The sequence below is a fragment of the Haliotis cracherodii genome, unplaced genomic scaffold, assembly GCF_022045235.1.
Source record: "Haliotis cracherodii isolate W230 unplaced genomic scaffold, xgHalCrac1.p SCAF_3, whole genome shotgun sequence".
Taxonomy (NCBI): domain Eukaryota; kingdom Metazoa; phylum Mollusca; class Gastropoda; order Lepetellida; family Haliotidae; genus Haliotis; species Haliotis cracherodii.
The window spans coordinates 42,977,837-43,001,929 of record NW_027266286.1 but is presented as its reverse complement, the minus strand read 5'-3'; the positions used below and the strand labels follow the sequence as shown (position 1 = coordinate 43,001,929).

The 24,093-nt window shown below is 39.7% G+C and overlaps 1 protein-coding gene and 1 pseudogene across 1 annotated transcript; both read left to right on the top strand.

Annotated features, from left to right (window-relative positions):
- The first annotated feature begins 3,771 nt into the window (after positions 1-3,771).
- LOC139473705 (uncharacterized) lies at positions 3,772-5,998 on the top strand. Its single transcript, XM_071256421.1, has 3 exons — positions 3,772-3,884; positions 4,771-4,926; positions 5,260-5,998. Exons 1-3 carry the CDS (start codon positions 3,772-3,774, stop codon positions 5,996-5,998), a joined length of 1,008 nt encoding a protein of 335 aa, XP_071112522.1.
- Positions 5,999-12,663: 6,665 nt separating this feature from the next.
- Positions 12,664-22,530, top strand: LOC139475441 (organic cation transporter protein-like; annotated as a pseudogene).
- The last annotated feature ends 1,563 nt before the right edge of the window (positions 22,531-24,093 follow it).

Sequence of the window (24,093 nt, the reverse complement as noted above, 5' to 3'; positions counted from 1 at the left end):
TTCACCACATGGGTACAATGTGTGAAGCCTATTTCTGGTGTCCCATACCATACTTTTGCAGGAACATTGCTAAAAGCAGTGTAAATTTAACATTCACTCAGTTACTGATCGAATACAAGAAAAGGTCAGTTACTCTGAAGCCCTTTAGGTTCATAAAGCTGAAATTAAACTTTGCCCAGTTCATCCCAGAGGTGTTCCGTGAGACTAAGATCTTGTGAACATCCTGGACAACACATTGACATTGTTCTGTGAAAGGAAGTTGGTATATATGCGTGCAGAAACACGTTGTTGTGATGAAACATGATTATGGGACACGCAATCGATACACGCAATTGTGATCGATGACATGCATCAACCAAGTCAGCGAGCCTGACCACCCAATCCCGTTAGTCGCCTTTTACGACAAGCATAGTCGACTTTTACGCCAAGCATGGGTTGCTGAAGACCTATTCTACCCAGGCGTCTTCACGGCGATTATTTACAGACCGCCGTCATATAAGTGGAATATTGCTGAGTGCGGCGTTAAAGAACAGACCAACAACCACCCATTGCGTACGAACACGCTTTTTTGAGTACGAGATATTCAGTTGATCAGGTACCGGTGGGTACAGGTTATCCAACATTTGTGTACGAGTCCTCAAAATATATAAGGAACGGATCTCTGTGGGTACGGATTGTCCAGTTCCCGCTGAAGCCATGGTGTTACTCCCTAACAGCCGGGCATCAGCACCATTCAAAGAAATTAACTCTTCATGACAGAAACTGAATTCTTATTAACAGCCACAGATCATAATAACAAGACTCTAAGGCAGATATTTCACCCAACTTCGCCTAATCGTCCTCTTTGTCAAAGTTTCTGCTTTAGGTTTGAGAACACTTTGGTTACAAGTCAAAATATTATGAATTCAAAATTAAATTAATCAGATTCAATGTATTAATATTTCAAATATGTTTGAAAATATTTCAAAAGTATTGACTCAATCGCTGACACAATTGAATTCTTGATAACATTTTTTCTCAAAATTGAAGAAAGAGGCAGGCATGAATTCCTAAATTTAGCAAAAACCACGTAACTCTTTGATACAATGTAACTTGCCTGCCTGTTGGGCCACAAAGGTCTGCTTCATATGCCACGAGATGCCAGTGCCCAAGAAGTAGTTCCTTTTAAAATACGACCACGTTTGTCTGGTTCTGGACAAAAATTAAGGTACATAACAAATTGTTGCTCTTAGTTCTCCTTGACATGAAGTAAGGTTATAGTTTTGAAACAATTTAAGTAACCACGTTTCAGTTGTCTGGAATAGAGTGGATGTAATTAGTTGAATGTCTACCACATGTTCACTGTACTATTAAGAGTTTTTTATTCACAATGCATATTTAGTCCTCCATTTTGCCACCCATAGAATGTGTACATTTTTGATTCTCCGAAACGTCTTGAAATTCAAAGTCTGTGTATATATTTGCTACTAAAAGTATTTCGCGTTTGTTCAAAGCATCAAAATTGTAATTTCAATATGGCATCCAGGTAGCCATATTTGATTAAATAAACTCTCTCCAGTTACTCCCAAACTTCAAGGGCAAGAAGTCTGATAGTTGGTCACTATATATAGATATAAGTTATTCGAGGAAATATGATGGAAAATCAAATATGGGCAGCTAGCAGATATACGGGGAACAAAAGGGTTCGGGCGGTTAGGCTCACTGACTTGGTGGATGCAAAAAGGTATCATGAAATGTTTAGAGAATCTGAGAACCATCAGTGAAAATGCATGGTATCCTAAGAAAGAATGGCTTAAAGACAAAACAGATAGTTCAGCACATCCTCACCACTCAAGTTATGTACAAAGGCGAGCTTCTGAATCAGTACCTGTGGTATTGCGGATTAGGTTGCTTAGCCTTTTCGTATGCTCTAGTTTTTCCTGACACTTATACACAACCTGAAGTTCTTATTTTGCTGGGTAACATTTCTTGATTAATAAAAGGGAAATAAATAACAAGTGGACATAGGTATCACGAGATGGAGTTTGATCCCTATAATCATCAACCTTCATCGCTTCTGAAACGGCTTTCTGGGCAACGCTTGGCTACGACCTGGGAAGCAATACTGGCCCACCGGTGGCACAGCATATGTGGAATATTATAAGGAAAGTTATATAAAGTGATCCATTTTATGACCATCCAAAGTCATTCATCAAGTGCCACATGATTGGTAGGCTTTTTGCAAAGTTACAAATTGCTTCTCCGAAGTGTTTCCATGGAAGGATATTGCACATGAAAGATACCCAGTTTAAAGATAGGATTATTGTCATAACGACATGACCAGTTTGGTTACAACACACAGTATTATCTAAAGAGAGGGTCACCAGGCCGCAAAGAAGTCAGTCGCTGTAATCACATGTAATGAACCATTCAACTTTTCAATAGTCAACTTTCCCTTCGTGTGGAACAATATTCAACAAGCTCCAGCCTTTGGTGTTTACATTTCACAACTTTTTAGATACAATCGAATATGCTCTTTCTAAAAAGATTTCATTAGTGTCCTACGACTCTCAACGTCCTTCGAGCTGCTCAAAAGTTGTTTGATCGGGGTTACATAATTCAATCCATTAGTAAAGTTTTCAAAACATGCTATGGTAGACACATGGTGGACATTCCAAACTTGATGCACCAGTGACCAAACTGATGTCCGATGCAATTCTCTATTTTGACATTTACTCCCTTTTTCAGGTGATTACTTGACATGCCTTTGCATGTGTTTGTTACGGGTACCGCAGCTGACGCAGTATAGGTTCAAGAAAAAACTGGTATCGTCACTATTTGATAGTGATTCATAAAACAGCCAGTAATGTAGTCGGAATCGTACAGTGAATCCACTGCACAAGGTTTATTCAGTGCATAAGGTTTATAGTTACTTTACCTCTTAACATAAGTACACTCCTGTCAGAAAACTCTGCTCATAAGTGCTTCTGTAAATCCTGTTATACGTATAACTTAAACATGCCCCTAAACATGGTGCACCCAGTTAAGCTGTTTGATCTGTAAAATAATACTTTGTGAAACCTTTTACAATTAACATGTCGAAATCGAAGTGTTAATCTCCTTAACAGAAAAACCAGGCCAGAGCTGTTGGATTATCTAGATTACGACCAGATTTCTCAACGAGACCCTCTAATTCTATGACCATTAAAGCTACTCTATTTCGCTCACACCTATACACGTCGTCAGTAGGCGACTGTAACTATGGAGCGGAGGACACAATACAGAACGCAGAACAGAAGCTGAGGAGTCCCACACACACTAGTTGGAGTTCCATGGATACGATTAAGGGATTTCTTTGAGACATAGATCGTAGCTGACATGTCATAAGATGTCCCCTGACGGCAAGACAATTATCGTGAGTGACCTATCGTTCTGGAGGTGATGAGATACCAATACTAGCCCAGAGGTGACATCGTAAAGACACAGGTCAGCTTCGGATCTACCTTAAACCTATGTGACTTGGTCCCTACGGCTCGTTCTTTGGAACATGTCCACGGACGTTAGTAGTTATTGAACGTTACAAATATTTAGGTCAAAGATTTGTTTGGAAAACATTATTGAAATATGTTATGTATAGTACAACGTGCGTGTACGTACATATGGTATTTATGAAATGCAGGAATAAGACATTGATGTGATAATGATCCAGCAAAACAGAGCAACAATAAAACCGTCAGATCAGATGAGAAGGTGAACGTGTGTAAGGAGTTTCAGTAGAAGGTCTGGTTGACAATGCTTCGTTCCAAGAGTGTGGAGGACCTTCCCTCCTTCGCGGATGGGGATGATATGGGCTGGAGCGAGGAGGACACAAGACAAGCCATGCTGGACATCATACAATCAGATGGGTAGGTGAACACACCCCACTGCACTCATGTACAGTAGTCCGTAATAGTCAAACCAATAAAATTCTCCAAACATTCCCGTTTTCCATAACTGACTCAAGAGTTCTCGATACCATTATAACAACTAGAACAAATGATGTGAAGATCGTTTACAATCGTTAGCTAAATTAGCTTTGTGCAATATTGGCAACTTCATTAACAATGAAAATACAATCCTCCCAGAACATGTCATAGCTTCAAAACAGGCTGTTAAACAATGGAGTATAAGGAGTACGTACGAGTAGTTTTTATGACACAATCAGCCATATTCAAACTATATCGCGACGAACTGACATAATCGAGTATAGACGAGGCAAACCAGTTATTGAAATAATGAGCAACGTCCCGTACCGACGGTGTACGATTACAATGAGCCATCAGCCATCAGCCATTGATTTTGCAGACGCATCTTAAGATCTTTGTTATCATGGAATATTGTGAAATAGGTTAACATGCAATGCAAATCTCCTTCAAAACGAGCGAATAGGTATCAGTGTCATGTGGCTGAAAAGTGAAGATGCAGGTGTTAGACGTTTACCACAACGAGCACTGTCAGGTGCTGACAAACAAATAATCATTATCAGGGTAAGGTCGCGATGCGATACGTGATACGCAATACACTATATACTATACCCGTTACCAGATACGATAAACGATACCTCCTACGCAATACCCGGTACATGATACCCGATACAACATACGATACACGATACGCGACACACGATACCCGATCGACGATACACCTTGTCGATCCATCCCTTGTTATTCGTGGAGCTGGGAGTATTCGTTGAAATCGTCATATACATTGGTCTAAAAGATTACATACAAATTGATTTTTTTAATTTTTCAGCGACCTTTCCCTTTTGGGGTCTCTGAATCCCCAGAGGAGCGCCTGTGAATGGCGGGGGACAGTGAGGGACAGAGAAGGGGCGATGTGGAGTTTCACGGAAGACAAAAAGGCGGGGGCTACACCGAGAAGGACAGCCAAATCTAAAATGGACAGACAGTATGTATTCCGCGACACATGTCGGTGTATCCTAACACATTTAAAACACGATTACGAGTACATGTTACATATGAAACCTTCTGTTGGGCTAGAATTTAATACTTTGTGACACTGCATTCTTGCCATTCCGATCCAAACCTCTGTTTAACGTGATAGCATCGTCTTGATTCAGGTGCAACATACATGACTATATTCCCAGACTGGTATCACCCAGATAATGGAAATGTGGTTATGAAGACATTGTTTCAGATTTCAGTGCAATCATCATGTTTCTAGTCTTCTCCTTACAAGTATTCTTCTTTTTAATTATGAATTGACTGTCATTACCTTCAGGTCGATTTACGACTTCGATCGTCTGGCAACACCCGGAAGAGAGTTACCTCCCTATAGACCTGAGAGGCCAAGGACAAAGTACACTTCTGAGGTTGACGTGGACACTAAAAGGGAACGAGAATACATCATCAGATGCAACCTCCCGCGTTACTCTCGAGGCCCTTTCAACAAAATGATACTTCAGACTTTCTACAAAGCTCCCAAATCCAAACCAATTGGGTACGGAATGCCTAGGCCCTTCACCAGGGAAGCGAGCGTGCAGCCAAATGCAATATCATCCATTAACTCAAAGACTCAAAGCTACATCACAATAAACAGACACAGGTCTCTGTGCCAACCTCACCCATGTTCAAATCATGACGTGCACGATCAACAGTACTGCGATATTCTTGGACCAGGCACCTGTTCTAGGTGTATAGAGAGTACCAACCGTCACATTGCAGAGGTCATTCAGAAGAAGATGTTCCCGACTATTGAAGTGTCAAGCCATTGTTTGGTCGTTCCCAAGTTGTCCAGGTCTCTCAAAGAAGGTCACATGAAACAGATTCGGAAACGACCTCTCCAGGAGTTCAACCTTCCTGACTTTGGCAGGGGTCCCTCGCGCCAGATGCAGCATATGAACTGGGAAACTCTTCACCACAAGTCCCCCAGTAGCAAGATATCTACGTGTGGGTCAGTACCATCCGTGTCCTGTACAACGGCTATAGGTTCCTTTAAGTACGGGTATACTGGAGAGTGAAGTAGACATATGCCTGTTGGGATCTTGAGGAATGCCATGATTTTTTCTTAATTTGGACTTGTTTCTTCCGCCAGCAACATTGTACCTACATCGCTGAAAAGAATAGTCAATGGACAGTGCCACCTAAAATACGATGGGTCTGTTAACAAACACTATTATCCATAACGGATTAAAGAGCAAGTGTAGAGAATTTCAATATTTGCACATGTGTATTTTAGCTATTCTGGATATTAATCAGCAGGTTCAAAGACGAAATATGACGTCACATTGTTGTAGATAATGTATGACATCATACTTTGTTCATGACCTCACATATTGATAGCATTACGCAATCTGAATAACAGGTTGACATTGCTCATGGTTCTTCTCTAAATAAAATACACAGGGGAATGAGCATTTACAAAAATGCACTCGGTGGAAGATTAACAAGCAAAAATATTTGGCGAGGGTTAACAAATAAAATGACACACATGGAAACAGTACATAAACAAGCGTAACATGATACCTAGGGGAAGATTAACAAACAAAATGACACACGTGGAAACGGTACATAAACAAGCGTAACATGATACTTAGGGGAAAAATTACAAATAGAATGACACACATGGAAACGGTACATAAACAAACGTAACGTGATACTTAGGGGAGGATTAACAAACAAAATGACACACGTGGAAACGGTACATAAACAAGCGTAACATGATACTTAGGGGGAAAATTACAAATAGAATGACACACATGGAAACGGTACATAAACAAACGTAACGTGATACTTAGGCGAGGATTAACAAACAAAATGACACACGTGGAAACGGTACATAAACAAGCGTAACATGATACTTAGGGGAAAAATTACAAATAGAATGACACACATGGAAACGGTACATAAACAAACGTAACGTGATACTTAGGGGAGGATTAACAAACAAAATGACACACGTGGAAACGGTACATAAACAAGCGTAACATGATACTTAGGAGAGGATTAACAAACATAATGACACACATGGAGACGGTACATGAACCAGCGTAACATGATACTTAGGGAGGGGGTGTGGGGGTGTGTGTTAACAAACAAAATGACACACATGGAAACGGTACATAAACAAGCGTAACATGATACTTAGGGGAAAAATTACAAATAGAATGACACACATGGAAACGGTACATAAACAAACGTAACGTGATACTTAGGCGAGGATTAACAAACAAAATGACACACGTGGAAACGGTACATAAACAAGCGTAACATGATACTTAGGGGAAAAATTACAAATAGAATGACACACATGGAAACGGTACATAAACAAACGTAACGTGATACTTAGGCGAGGATTAACAAACAAAATGACACACGTGGAAACGGTACATAAACAAGCGTAACATGATACTTAGGGGAAAAATTACAAATAGAATGACACACATGGAAACGGTACATAAACAAACGTAACGTGATACTTAGGGGAGGATTAACAAACAAAATGACACACATGGAAACGGTACATAAACAAGCGTAACATGATACTTAGGGGAAAAATTACAAATAGAATGACACACATGGAAACGGTACATAAACAAACGTAACGTGATACTTAGGCGAGGATTAACAAACAAAATGACACACGTGGAAACGGTACATAAACAAGCGTAACATGATACTTAGGGGAAAAATTACAAATAGAATGACACACATGGAAACGGTACATAAACAAACGTAACGTGATACTTAGGGGAGGATTAACAAACAAAATGACACACGTGGAAACGGTACATAAACAAGCGTAACATGATACTTAGGAGAGGATTAACAAACATAATGACACACATGGAGACGGTACATGAACCAGCGTAACATGATACTTAGGGAGGGGGTGTGGGGGTGTGTGTTAACAAACAAAATGACACACATGGAAACGGTACATAAACAAGCGTAACATGATACTTAGGGGAAAAATTACAAATAGAATGACACACATGGAAACGGTACATAAACAAACGTAACGTGATACTTAGGCGAGGATTAACAAACAAAATGACACACGTGGAAACGGTACATAAACAAGCGTAACATGATACTTAGGGGAAAAATTACAAATAGAATGACACACATGGAAACGGTACATAAACAAACGTAACGTGATACTTAGGGGAGGATTAACAAACAAAATGACACACGTGGAAACGGTACATAAACAAGCGTAACATGATACTTAGGGGAAAAATTACAAATAGAATGACACACATGGAAACGGTACATAAACAAACGTAACGTGATACTTAGGGGAGGATTAACAAACAAAATGACACACGTGGAAACGGTACATAAACAAGCGTAACATGATACTTAGGGGAAAAATTACAAATAGAATGACACACATGGAAACGGTACATAAACAAACGTAACGTGATACTTAGGCGAGGATTAACAAACAAAATGACACACGTGGAAACGGTACATAAACAAGCGTAACATGATACTTAGGGGAAAAATTACAAATAGAATGACACACATGGAAACGGTACATAAACAAACGTAACGTGATACTTAGGGGAGGATTAACAAACAAAATGACACACGTGGAAACGGTACATAAACAAGCGTAACATGATACTTAGGAGAGGATTAACAAACATAATGACACACATGGAGACGGTACATGAACCAGCGTAACATGATACTTAGGGAGGGTGTGTGGGGGTGTGTGTTAACAAACAAAATGACACACATGGAAACGGTACATAAACAAGCGTAACATGATACTTAGAGGGGGATTAACAAACAAAATGACACACATGGAAACGGTACATAAACAAGCGTAACATGATGCTTAGGGCAGGATTAACAAACAAAATGATATACTTACGGGAGGGATAAGAAACAAGATGCTTAACAAAACAATGACATACTTAGAGGAAATCAAGAAACAACATTAAATGACACTTTTGAGGTTAACTAACGAAATGACATGGGTCTGTTGGAAAATATAACGAAACGAAATAGTACAGCTCTATTGGAAAGGCCAATAAACAAAATGACATGGTACTATGAGAAGGGTAAACAAACACTAAAACGGTTAACAAAGGAAATAACAAGTAACTATGACGTTAACACACAGAATGACAGAACTGCGGGAAGGGTTAACAACCCAATGGCATACTTTGGGGATGGTAACTAACGGACTGATTTGGATCACATATGTGAATGGCTAGACGTGACTAGCATATATATATATATATATATATATATATATATATATATATATATATATATATATATATGGATGCTAGTCACGTCTATATATATATATATATATATATATAGTCACGTCTAGCCATTCAAGGCTATGGAAAATCCCATATCTGAAATTGCCCAAATATTCTTTGAGAATTCCCGGACACATTTCTGGCGTACGTCTCATATTTAGACAGTGATACTCGTGATACTCTGATAAGACTGAAGTCATTCATTTAACCTGCCAGTTGTTATCTAGTTTACACTGAACATACTTATGGGACGGGGGTAGCCTAGTGGGCAAAGTGTTGACCCGTCACGACTAAGACCCAGGTTCGAGTCCCCTCATGAGACCATCGTGTGACATTGCTAGTGTCATGCTGCCGCGATACGACTTAAATGCTTCTAAAAGCAAGAACACTATTCTCACTCACTCCTTATACCGTCACGTATGATTAGTCACATTTCACTATTTTCAGTACAACAATATTATTTGAAATCTTCAAAACCTCCATATTTCCGTCAGGTGACAGTTAAACATGACGACAGAAAAAGGTACTAACTTCGAGAATGGGGATGAAGCTATGTTAAACTAAACTTGGCATGCCACTGTCATGACGACATTCAAATGACAGCCAATAGCTAATAGTGTATTGTTTGTGGGTGGGGAAACTACGTACAGTCGTCTCTCTTCCGACCCTGACATAATTGTGGGATAAATGCATAGACACCTTCGTGTTCGTGGACCTGTTTAGGTAAGCGTCATGTTACAAAACGGCGTATTAAAATCATCATGTTCGAGAAAATGTTCCATTGCCTTAGGCCAGAGCAACCTATTTGATGATGTTTCAATTTATGGTATAATCGGAATTTCCTCACGAGTTTGGGGACATTGGGGATATTTCGGTATTTCGATACTTAAATACCCAAACTATCCCAATAAACTCTCTCCTTAAAACGAAGGAAATCACTTAAATATAATATCCATTATATCTAAAAGTTGGTACTGCATCAGTTTATTAGAGCATTATACCAGCTAATTGATGTACAAGAGAAATATATTGAGCTTTCTGTTTTTTTTGTTATATTTGTATAGCAATGTAAAGGCCACAAATCGTCCAGTATCATTGCAGTTGTCCACGAGACCCGATAAAAGCCCAATGCATTTCCTTCTCATGTGCATTATTTGTATATTTGATTTACGAGGTGCGGTGGGAGTAGCGCCATAGGCAATGAATGCAATGAAAAGGTTTCTTTCTCTATTGTATACATGTAGAGTAATGTTTCTGGTGCTTGTAAAACGTCTTTGAAAAGTAGCAAACAGGGTGGCCGATGCCATATGCATTTTCTTGAAACAATACATCACCAGCACCAATAGCACATGCATCAATTGCCAGCTTCAAAGTTTTCTCAAAATCCGGTGCTTTCATGACTTGAGAATTCATGAGTAGGGCTTTAGCTCTGACAATTTGGTAGCTAATGTCCTAAATAAAACGTTGTCTTTTTGGACAACAAAGTAGTGAGAGCGGATACTACATCAGAGAAAGTTTCGCAATTTTTGGTGTTGTTACCAGCCAAACCCAGATGTCGGGAACTTTATAGCTTCCAGTTGACCGATATTACCTGACCGTGACCTGACAACACAGCATGTGACAAATCAACCCTTGGCAAGATTTACAGTTAATTTCGCCTTTGATAGTGTCACAAATTCAAGTGTGATTGGTTATTAAGTCCCTGTCTATAAGTGACCCTGTGACTAAAGACTAACTCTAACCCTAAGGGACTGAAGCCTTGTGATTCCTGACTGCCTTCTAGCAAACATTCTTCAATCCAGTCATTCTCAGTTTCAAAGCAGTTAATCCTGATAATACTGTAAGAGTCTGATGAATGCTCGCTGATGTACCTTGTGACTCAGGGTGACAAGCATAAGATTTACCCGTATGGTACAAATATTATAATATTGTGTTTTTCATGTTACATGTTTCAAAATGCTTCTAGAATGTGTTGTAATAGTTCGTGACGATTAATTAACATTTTGAAGGAAATCATACTATTTAGAGGTACTGAATTTAATTAGGATCATTCTTTGTTGAGTGGAAAACCTTATTTTTATCATGGTCATGTTGAGTTGGTGTCTGACAAACATCGTAAAGGTAATACTATTGTTACGGAGCTATGCTCAAATGATCAGGGGTGTCATAAATATGAATAAAGTAAAAATGAAAATTTGGCAATAGGTTCACAGGTTCATAATAACTGCTAATAGTAATAATAGATGACAATAAAACATCAGATAAACCCAATCAGCGCTTACAAAGATCACTGGTTAATTACATCAGAGCAAACATACAAGCGGCTTAACTAAGCAACTGAATTACAGTAAAACCATTGCTAAAAATATACCGATGCGTATACAGTCAACTAAGTCAATTAACACCCGAGTCAATTAATTCATGAGTGAATACCCTAAATAACGGGAAATAAACACAGAGTGCCTATCCCTAAAATAAGTCACTTAGACCGCAAAATAGACGAGCACGTCAGAATATTAAGAAGTCTTAATCGACTAAAGACTAAATCACGGGAGGTTGGTTATCCATTACCAGCAAAACTGAGTATTACAAACCCTAGTAACTAAGTTTAATTCAGTTCAACCAGACTAAGTCAGAATCTAGATAGAACAGTGTCCCGAACCCTCTTACTGACGAAACCTAAGTTTCGACCGTGACCACTCCAGTAGCAAGACAACTGTGAACGATTTAACAAAACCTGGATGGTGAAGACACAAAATTAGACCGAAGTATAAATATACAGCGTGCGGACGTCGGCGGTGACAATCTCCCCTGTGGACTGCCAGGGAATGAAACAGAGTGGGCGCTTAGCCAACGTGTGTTATTACAGGGCATGTCGACTTATTGCTGAACAACCAAAGTGGCATACCTTTAAAGGAAAAACATAGGCATTTAGAAGTTGGAGTACTAAGTAAGGATAAGAATTTATGGATGAACAACTTCTTTATTACAATTAAAGAAGTTGTTCATCCATAAATTCTTATCCTTACTCCACATTATATTGCCCACATGTGGTCAAAGCCTGAACGTTGTCTTGCGTTGAACATGAATAATATCTTTGCACCAGAAGTCAGATTTATGCATAATACATTTTGAGTTAGAGATAAAAAGGAGTTGTCACAGTGTATGAACAATTTGAATTAAATTTGCTGCCAATTTGCCTGAGCCTCCACACTGTAACATAACTGGGTTATGTACTGTGTATACAGACGAAGGTTCATCCGGAAAAGATCTCGGATTCCCCACTATGGGAAAGCACGTTTGACATGCATATCACTGGGTCATCTGTGCGCCCCGGAACGAGGAGACGCCTTTTGTTTGTGATTGCACAACCATAATGCACTCAGAAGCTTTCTTTCGAGATGAAGTTTGAAGACATCGTGAAGCTCCTGGGTGACTTTGGCCCCTATCAGAAGAGGCTATACTTCCTGCTATGTATCCCTGTGATATCATCCGGTGTGCAGATAATGATGCTAGTCTTTACACTGGGAGTACCAGACCACAGGTATATAGAACTACATAATATGCTTATAAATAAGTTTTATTTATGTATCCTTCGACCAAAAAGTTCACAAATTAAATGTTTTAGAAATAATTTAGTTTTACCATCGGGTGCGCCATCACGGGAACTTTGCCTTTATATTCCAAAGGAACATTTATCTTTCATTTACTTTGTTTAAGCTTCCCACGACCAATAATATGTTTTAGGGATGATTTTAAGGAACACATATCTTTATTTCAGCCATCGAACCTACGCTTTTGTCAAAAACATCCACGATCCAAGTCATAAGAAAGATGGCAATGAAAAGGTTGAGGAGTTACTCGACATGCAATATTGATGGTCTTCCCATAGACCTCAATTGAACATAGGTTTTGTTTGTTTTGTTGGGGGATTGACCGTCATGTAATGTCCACGGTCTTCACAATGGTTGTCCTATTTTGAATCCAATAAATTTACGTTTGATTCTGTCTAGGTGTGCCCTCCCAGACTGGGACAATGACACATACACCATTCAGGGCGAGCAACATGCACGTGCCGTCAACGCAGCCATTCCTCTATCAAATGAAGGGGCACAACTCTACTCTTCTTATTTCATTAACAATGTCATCAATGGCACAAGAGGAGATGTGTTTTACACAAATACTTCAAGAAAATGTGAAAAATGGGTCTACGCCACAGATATATTCAGTTCAACTATTGTCACAAAGGTTTGCCTAAAACGTTTCCATATTTTAAATAAGTCATTTACGTAAAACCATCCCTTTTTCGATTTTGGGTATGTATTGGTCCAAATCTACATTTAAATGTTGATTTGTGCACCGTTAGACCCAAAGACAAAACAAGCAAAATGTAAAACCAAGGAAGTGAATTGGAAATTCCCTGACTTACGAGGTCATACAATAAGTGCTACATACATGGAAGAGAAATTGTGGATGTCAACTTCTTTATGAGGAACACAAAATTTCGGAGGATATGCTAAGTCCTTCATCAGGTAAAAATAACCTGATGAAGCAGTAAGCTTATACTCCGACAGCTGTGCCCCGCATAATAAAGAAGTTGACATCCACACATTCTCTTCCTTCAAGGTCACAGGTATCTCATGATTGAAAGTAAGAGCCTCATGAAAGGGGAATCGGCTGGTTATTTGCATCGGCTGTTTGACAAGCAAGCCATCAGCGCGGCTTCTTGCTCATGCTTTCAATCACTGGTCCAAACACTTTCTATGCAAATGCCTCTGCAATATGTAGCTGGATGTTTTGTTGATTATAGCGTTAAAACAACATGCACTTCATGTATGTGTATGCATGTATTAATATTGTATCTACTTTTATGTTGTTGTTCCGGTAATGTCCAGCACACAGATTTTGCTCCAACATTTTCAGTTTGGATGGGTATGCGACATGAAGCTGACAAAGACTCATGCCCAGACGATGTCCATGCTAGGACTATTGGTTGGAAGTGTGTTGTTGTTGCCCCCGGCAGATTTGTAAGTATCTTGTCATAGAAAATAATTCGACCATAAATACAGAAAACACTCAAATAACATTAACAAACTCTGATTCAAACAATTGATTTGGCACCCGTCACACAGATAGATACATTGATAGACCCAACTGAGTGAGACAAGTTTAGACTCAAACAGAGCCTTAGAGCAACTTCAGAGTGGTGGAGGTTTAGAACTCATTGCCTTTAGGACGTGTCCAGTTAATATGACACACTTTCAAAGCATGTCATATATCCACAATATTTTGTTGATCCCACCTATGGTATATGTCTTGTCTGCAGCATCGGAAGGAAGAAGATGTTCATGGCATCAATCATCCTGCATATTGTGTCCGCCATCTCGATAGCCTTTGTCCCCAGCTTCGACATCCTCAGTCTTCTTTATTGCATCAACGGGATGTCTGGGGCAACGGTTTTGTTGTAGGTAGGAATGCCTAATCCATTTCCGGATCTGGAGACCCTCTGTGAATGTTGTGACAGAAAGCTTTCTCTTCCTGATGCAAAACCAATAACGTGTATAATTAGGAGACCCGACATTTGGTATTCATTAAGTTTAGACAAGGGAGAGAAGCTTCCAGAAGTGTCACTGGGAAGAACCACTTAAACTGACATAAACAAGCCAGAATCTCCCTTGTGAGCACTGCAGACAGAAAGACCGTTGAGAGACTTTTGACTTGCAAATCAGTCTCAATTTGAATTGGACTCCTTTTTAATTATTTTCTTAGGTCTGGCAGACAGACTACAGCCACTTGTTCATCAGCTATTTAGCAGATAGAAATGGAGATTAGGTGGTTATGATCACAATGTGTGAACTGACTGAAAGCTGGCTCTGTGACTCCCTGGCGGGGCTTGTTACATTAATTGCGATCAACCGTCGTGTATGTGGATCATGGTTGAATGTGACGTAAAACAACATTTGCTTACCCGCTCAAATAAAATTATTTTGACAAATGATTGGTGTTTGATTTCAGGTGTCGAGTTGGTTGGGCCTTCAAAGCGAGTATTGACGGGCATCGTATGTGAGTTTTTCTGGACATGCGGTTCATTCATAACAGCTACACTGGCATACTTCGTGAGAGATTGGCAACACCTGCAGCTGATAGTTTCTGTGCCAACGGTCCTGTTTCTAGTGTATTACTGGTAAGCCTTTGTGAATATAAAGTGTCTGAGAACTCCTTTTAACGATATCTGTCTGTGTGCATGTTTTGTCAATAACAGAAACAATTAATACAGCTAAAGATTGATTTTACTTCTGATAAGGATGAAGACTTCAATCACACATTTTCTTGTAACACTTTAAAAATCGTCATTAGGCACGCCCATGACACAGCAAGCTTTCCGGGGATCTTGTAGATCAACCTCATTGGCGCTCAATAGCATTTACAAGCCGTGTTTCGTGGAACGGCAAATGAATAATGGAAGTTTGGTTATTGAAGACCAATAATTTTACAATCCAATTTGACCTGAAGGCTTGCTGAAAGTCACTTTAATTCCTGGTGTTGCGAAGGGGATCTTAGATCCCTTCTTGACCTATACAGATCACACATACTGTCTAAACTTGAAAATGACCCAAGGCCTCTGTTCACCTCTTCTGCTGACAACGTGAAAGTTTATGATGGGTACTGAACAATTCCTTTAATCAATAAATGGTATCACATCAGTCAAACCCAGAAGACGATTGCAATTTCAATTCTCTACACGTGTGCCTGTTTCATAGGAAATCGAAAGAAATTTAACCCACCACTTGGGATCGTGGTGCTGCTAAAATTTATCTCAATATCATATTGTAAATTCAAGGGATGTGGGTCCATGGAAAAAATAATTTCATATTACTCCTACGAAATTGGTCTCCATAACACACTGTTAATATGTGTATCAGTTACATGCTGTTGATGCAGTGCTTATAAAGATAGCCTAGCTATGTTTTACTTTGATGAATCTGGTAATATTTACCATACTGTTTTATTGTTGTATAATCGATTTTACCCCACTCACTACAGAACAATTCTATTCATTAATATACAATTTAAAACTTCGTTTAAGGCTTATATCAGAGTCTCCACGCTGGCTGATCAGTAAGAAGAAGTATGAGGAAGCGGACCAGCTATTACGTCATGCTGCCAAGGTCAACAAGAAGACATTACCGTCTGACATATTCAGTGAAAACATGTTAGAACAGAAGATGGAGGAACCACTTTGGCGAATATTCACAAATCCCTCTTTGGCTGTACGGACACTAGTGGTGATATTCAACTGGTAGGGATCAACAACACTTACTTCGTCTTTAGATGCATTATGGATAGATAGATAGATCGATTGTCTTTATTTCCTCCAGTATTGAAGATACAGTATATCAAATAGATACCTGAATGTAATTAAAAACTAAACAATGTAGTTTCATGTCATAGTGAAGCGGGTATGAACGAATGCTGCCACTTGTTAACATAATGAGAGACTAGTAACATAGTTTCGCCCCATATATCAGGTTCAAGGCCTTTCATGCAATCATGCTGTTCGTCTAAGAGGAAAGACATGACAGCATCATCAGCATTCGACCAACGTGCAACGTGCATCACCATTAATTGCATGAAGTGACCTAAGCTCTGCACCGGGAATTGCAGAGGATCTCAGTGCTGAGGAGACGTCTCGCGAATGTCATCCGCGAGAGGGGTTCATTCTCAAGATACTGACTCCATGGTCATGGTGTTTCCTAAGTTGACAATAATCGTATTTCACTTCATAATTTGACAGTCTGTTACATGGTGTTGTATGGGTGCTGATACCCTTCAGCATTGTAGAAATAAACGATTTTAGACTTCTGCGTGTAATGCCAATATATTGGTACTGATTGCTAGTGTCATGTTCATTATTAGTGTGATGGTAGTGTCAGACTTTGTCAGTTTACCACTCTTTTGTCGTCACGGTGTTTCCAGCAATGAATCACATCAATCATATTTTAATGTGGCACATTTCCGAAAACGTGAGTGGTGCTCAATTAATGCTTTATTGTCCCTGATTACCAGTTCGAGGAATAATCAGGCTATTCTCTTGCTACTTTGGTTTCAGGTGTAATATGAAACATTCATGGTTGAGATATCATCAGATATTGCCAACAGTTGAAAAATAGCCATAGCCATTGTGTATTAAATATGTACTAGTAAAAGTATGGATGATGTCCTTCACAGTGTTCACGATGGATCACAACCTGCTGTAGATTCGGTCGAAAGCCTGTCGTTCGCCGGTTGAAAACAAATACTGACACGCAAAACGTCACATGACGTATTATGTCATGGTATTTACTATTTAGCCCAATATATAACAAGAAACATGTTGTAGCGTAATGTACTATGCAGTGAAATATACCATATCCAAGAAAAATAACATGCAAAGAGTGTCTGGCAAATATGCAGATGTGGTTTTGATTGAAGTTGGAATGAGGTATTCTAAGAATTTGAAGGATTCGTCCCAGAGGAAAATGAGGTAAGACGAACTTGCACCTTCTTTGCATAAATAGGCTAGCACGATAGCGCCAATATGTTATCATGGTCGCACTGCCCTGTGACGATGTGAAATGGTGTCGTGGTGAGACAACTTCATACCATCACTGATCCACCCCCATATATGTCATACTGGTACCCACAGACTACTACTCCAATAAAGGGCGATGGGCAACAATGTGGCGATCAGTCAAACGTGAAATGCCACATGGCCGGCGAACACGCAGATGAATGGTGATTTCATTGGCTGTTTGTCCTTGCCTCCGTCAAGCCTAAGAACTGATACAATCATGGATGAGGCGAACGTTGTGGTTCCAGCTATAGCTATCGTTCTCTTTTCTAGGATTCTTGGAAAAAACAGTTTTAACTTCCTTGCACAGCTTAGTAGAACAACTTCAAACACTTCTAATCCTCCAGGTTCGTTGTTAGTATCGGCTTCTTTGGCCTCGGCCTGAACGTGGCTAATCTTGGCGGGAGTATCTACACAAACTTCTTCATTTCATCCGTGGCTGAACTGGTCGGCCATGTTGCGAGCCTTCTTCTCCTCGACCGCATTGGAAGGAAATCTTTTCTCTGCACCACCATGATCCTCGGCGGGTTGTGCTGCACAGCGACCATTCTACCTGTGCTCTATGACGATATGTGTAAGGCATAATTATCTTGATATGTTGATGTATGTATCTTTTCACATATGGAGTGTGTTATTGCTTACACCTATAATCTCCACCTATGTGGTGGTTCCAGGTTATGATGGGTCACCCGTAACTGATTATTGTCGAAAGAACCAGCTGAAATGGGAGAAATGTGGTCAGGATATATATGTGACTTGGAGCGTTGTTTCAGCTTGTAGTTACCGGTTTGCTGGTTAGTGCACCTGGTCCGCTCTCGATTACCTCCAGGCCGACGTAATATAGCTGGGAAAACTATTGCTGACTGAGACGTCACTCACTCACTCACTTACTTTTAGAAATGTTGCCTTCGAAGTTTACAGATAATTTGTCAAATATATTTGAGGGACAGAGTGAATATAGATTATGTATTATTAGTATGTTCTATATTCTCCCCAGCTCTCAACTGGCTGACCATTGCCTTAGCTTTGACTGGTCGGGGTTTCGCAGTGGCAAGTTTCGACGTCATCTGGCTGTATTCTTCAGAACTCTTCCCTACTGTCATCAGAAACTCGGCTCTCGCAGTTGCTAACATATTCTGCAGGGTTGGAGGAACTATATCGCCTTACATTGCTAACCTGGTATGTTTTTCTAAACTTATGTCTCTTTATTATTTTCACAAAAATATAAACGATATTTTAATGTGTGAACAGATATGTTCCGTGGACAACATAAAACATTGTAAACAGTCGGGAAAAAAGAATATTCGTATATATAAAATTGGATTTATACAAAATATCACAAACGTTAGCAAAACGCACCTTGGCTAAAACCGTGTACAGTCACCGAAGCACTGTTATCTTAAGGTCCAATTTCGCCTGGGCACCTGTGATACCCGTATCAGACACATATCCTTCGAATAACCATATCATGTTTGTTTCATTTTGAGCCATCATCGACATGGGTGTGTACTTTCTTTCACCCGGTAGTTTAGTATTGAGACAGCATAGTGGAAATATGATTTCTAGAGAACATGGACAGGAGACAAAATGCGCATCAAGCAACGTAACAAGGTTCATGATAAGGGTGAATCCTGGATGTGGACAACAAAGTCCGTTCGGCATTTACATCAGGGCGATCGTGTCTGTGTGTCTGTAAATTTAGATGCGTATCATGTCACAATAACAGCTATCGTTTTCATACGGAATCATTTCTGTTGTTAAACAGGCTCTAGTGGTATCAGGAGACTTTGGTCGGGCTGTCCCTCTCTTTTTAATCGGTACGTCCATGCTATTGGCGGGATCTGCAGCTCTAGCGTTGCCCGAAACTTGGAAAGCTCCACTCCCAGATACTATTGATGATGCTAGGCAGATGCAAAGGTACGTGTTAGCAAGACATTTGAGAACACTTGAACAGTTGATTTGATTTATGCCACACACCTGGTATGTAAGTGACTTACACACCTGGTATGGGTAAAATGTTTTGGCTTTGACATTGAAGGTATTCTGGTTGGAGTAGGTCCCCGACACTTTATTGCGTGTCGTAAACTGTGAACACATTTGATCGATTGGTCAGGCTCATGATATCAACCACTGGTTTGACTGGATCAGAAACATTTGTTAACAGAAGGGCGCAATACAGTTGAACTATTCCAGTGGCATAAAAAAAGAAAAGTGTGACAACTTACATAAACATGTATGTGAATGTACATGTAAAAGTCTCTGAAAGTCTCTAAAGACATACAAAGAGTTACAAGGACCTAATTACCACACAGAATTGCGTGTCCAACGACACTGAGACACTGCACTTTAATATTATCATATAAATGAAGGCTCTTAGTTGGTGTGGAAAGCTTGGTGAATGAATGGATGAATGAATGAATGAATTTCCTCCAGAGTTGAATCCGAAGATTTTACAAGGGCAAATACATTATTTACAATACATCAATTAGAAATTACTTGACTATATACAATGACATCATGTTATACAGTGCTATGAATAAACAATTTACAATGTACATTTTGAGAGCAGTAAGGTATCTAGTAGATATACATAAGGTATTTTTTTAAATTCCATATGAAGTGGCAGAACAAGTATCGTATTCATTCATTCATTCATTCATTCATTCGAAACAGCTTCCCAAGTGTAACTTACTCACTAATATCGGTGTGATTAATGTGTTTGTTCAAATTTGACCGCCGATTCTTCCCAAGCAACCTTAATATGTAAGAGATTTCATATCTGATATAGCTCTTGTATATGACTGTTCTTTCTGAGATAATAAGGCACATTTCAGCCTGTTGAGATGAAGCTATATTCAAGGTTACTTTATAGGTCATTCACTCATGGAATTACTTGTAAACGGTTTCATGCAGAAAGTATTGGTAAGTACTGTATTGCATCTCCATATTTGTAGCTTCCTATTGTTACGGGGTGATTTCAAAATTCAAATACCGAGGTTAACCCTGAAATCGGTATGAACAGATCTAAACTGTGGAAGCACTGCATATCCAAACAACATCAATAATAATGAACACACAGTTCATTTATTTATAGATTTATATTCACAAAAGGCCAAACAATGAGTCAAATACGTGGCAACGGCAATATATAGCTGGCCATAGAATAAATATCAGCACTCACGAATTTTTAATTGTCGAATGTCTTAAGTGAGGCACGTGCTCTGTTCTTGATTCCGGAATCAGTGTTGAAAACTGGCAGGAAGTCGACACATTCAGACAGGTTTCCCGTCCGCGCTTGGCAAGTAGATAAGGCGCGCACAAGTTAGATCGTAGAAGGCTTCAAATCGCCCTGGTCTCGCTCTTATATAGGTGCAGCCTGCCTTCTTGAAACTGTCACATCACGAAACTCCTCGAATGATGTAGTTTGTCCTGGAGCATACAAACAACCAAGGGAGGGAACTCGAAATTAACTCGATTGCCAGTGTTGCCAATAAAAATATCTAGTTACATTGTACGAACGCTTCCTTCGTTGTCACTGACCATTGACAGTACCCACAATACCATAATATAACTATGTATCTGGAACTGTTGTAGCAGGTTATTGGCCCAGATTGTCAAGATGAAGATCACTTCTTACACCACAAACCCTTGAGGCGATGTTTATATAACTCTATAAAAAAAGTTGACTAACCTCAAGAAGGGATTAGAAATAAAGTCAAGCCAAGGTCAGTGTCACACGTCAGCTAGTTGTAAAAAATGTCGTAAAACTGAGGGTCACTTTTGAATATTCATCCTGTCTTGCAGACAATGGATGGGATTGAAGCTCAACGTCATTAGAACAGAGCATATAACTGTCTTATAATCACAGCTGGCGGTATGGATGATAAATGATGTCATTTCACCAAATATTCATATTACTTTCCAGTGAAAAAGAAAATATCATTGGGCTTTCTGTTTTAAATTCTGCAGTTTTGGGGATGTGTTTTCTAGACCGGTAGGGGTGTCATTAAAACGAAAGTGCATATATCTTAAACAGAAAGAGGCATGAGGTTTAAGACAGTCAAAAGTTGAATAAAGATATATATTGATGCGGCTCAGTTATCACCGGAGTTTGTGAGGTCCATATGATTCTTGATACATCGTTCTCTAGGAGGTTTGGGGGCGTTCAAGAATTTTACATTTGATTACTTATTTCAGCAGAATGTCAGGATCAGTGTTAAGGGAAGTAAGGAAGTACGATGGCTGTACTGTGTCAGATAATTCCTTGTAACAACCTACTGTAGAATCATCCATGTCCAACTTGCCGTTTATCTTGTGTATGCAGTTTGACGAATGGCCAGTGAGTGAATGAGTGAGTGAGTTGGTTGGTTTTGGTATAGCGCCACCTTTGATATTAATCCAGATTGAATAAAGTCCGGAGTAGTGAAGGTCTCAGACGTTTGCCACTGTGATGGATTCCACGAGAACGTGTATGGTGCTGACAAATCTAGAAACACATCGAGGGGAACAGGGATTCGAACCCACAATCATAGGTTTCTTGCAAAATGGCCTTTGTTTCGTGCAGAGTCCCCACATATCGTTAAGTCAATGCAGTTGTATTTCTATTTTCAGAACGAGCCGACACCCTGACAATTCCACAGGTCTACCCGATCTATAAGAGAGAAGGTGCGCGAGAAAGTGTAGATACGGATATGCCCAAGCCCACAATATAACTACATATAGTCGAACCTCGTTGTGTCGAAAGTCGCGGGGACCAGGAAACATGTTCGAGTTATCCGGGGTTCTCGACAACCAACAAAGTGAATTTCCGAAAATAAGAGACTATTACATATAATCTAGTCATCTTTGGTTTCATTGTATGTTCCAACGTTGATAAACAGATTGTAACAATATAATAGCAATTCATTATCACGTCGTACTAGCTGGAGACCACCTACGTGGTCTAGTGGTGAATCAACCGCCCGGAGAGCGGAATGTCCGGGGCTCGATGTCCGGCCACGTCAAGCCCAAAGGATGGTATTTGTTGTTACCCTGCCTTGTACTCACCAATAAGGGAGTTAAAAGGTAGTTGTTAATGGGCTAAAACAAGGACTAGTCGGTTCGGAGTCGTGTCGGAGGGAGGTATTCATGTTAAAAGTGCGGCATGGTATATCAGTGGGCTAGCATTATAAAATCGGCATTAGTCTCAACTAGAACAAGCAGCCACACACACGCACGCACGCACGCATGCACAAACAAACAAACACATATACCATGCACGCCGCTATATACGTACAATAATCTTGCACGCGACTTTAAATCGCATTTCTCATCACCTCACGGTAACAGCTTGAGTGATACTAATATCAACTGCAATTAAGGATTCGTTTACAACTGAAACAACAGTCTGTGTAATTTAGTACATAATTGGCAGCCAGATTTATAACTGCCAGGGGACCTTTACCGATATCCTCTCTCTCGAGATTGGTGATAATATACTAAACCGAACCGTTCCCCCATTTCTTGACCTATGAAAATCCACCCAGATCGGATAATTATAATACGATTCCACAGTTACAATACCCTAGACACAATCAGAAAAAACCCCGCTACAATTGATAATGTCTTGCTCTCCCTTCATCTTCATCCCATGTCCTGTTTATACAGTGTACATAGAGGGCATACATAGTATAATAATAATTACAACATACAATATTATCGATGTAGTCTTGCAAGGCTTACGAGCCAAATGCAATTACAAAGTATAACACTGTATAACACAAGGTGACAATGGGCATGCTACATGTACACTTGACAAAAAGAAAAGGAAGACGTCAAGTCAAAAGTCATCGAATCACTCGCTAATCCTTCTTATAAAGGGGCAGTCAACCTTCTGGATTTTATCCCATCAGAACCTCAACAAGGGTAGATAGCGCTAATTCTAGTACGACAACATTCCAGAAAGCTCCTCTCGCTGTCAGCTTCTGTTCAAATCTACCCACTACGGCACTTGCGATAGTTTTTCCAGTAGTTTAATCACTTGTTCCTACTGGCATCCACCAAAAGATAACTAAGCAGGCCATTGTAATATGTAGCCACAAGCCAACTCATCTCGCATCCAAACACTGGTCTGTGTATTCGCGGGCAAATGTACGCTGATCACTGTGTCGGATTAAAGAGGAGACTGATTAATGAGTGATTTCGGTAATTCGTTGCAAATTAGGTGTGCCGGAGTGCGAAA

Coding starts and splice junctions, on each gene's coding strand:
- LOC139473705 (XM_071256421.1), top strand. CDS start 3,772: ATGCTTCGTTCCAAGAGTGTGGAGGACCTTCCCTCCTTCGCGGATGGG. Junction 3,885..4,770: donor GACATCATACAATCAGATGG/GTAGGTGAACAC, acceptor TTAATTTTTCAG/CGACCTTTCCCTTTTGGGGT. Junction 4,927..5,259: donor AAATCTAAAATGGACAGACA/GTATGTATTCCG, acceptor CATTACCTTCAG/GTCGATTTACGACTTCGATC.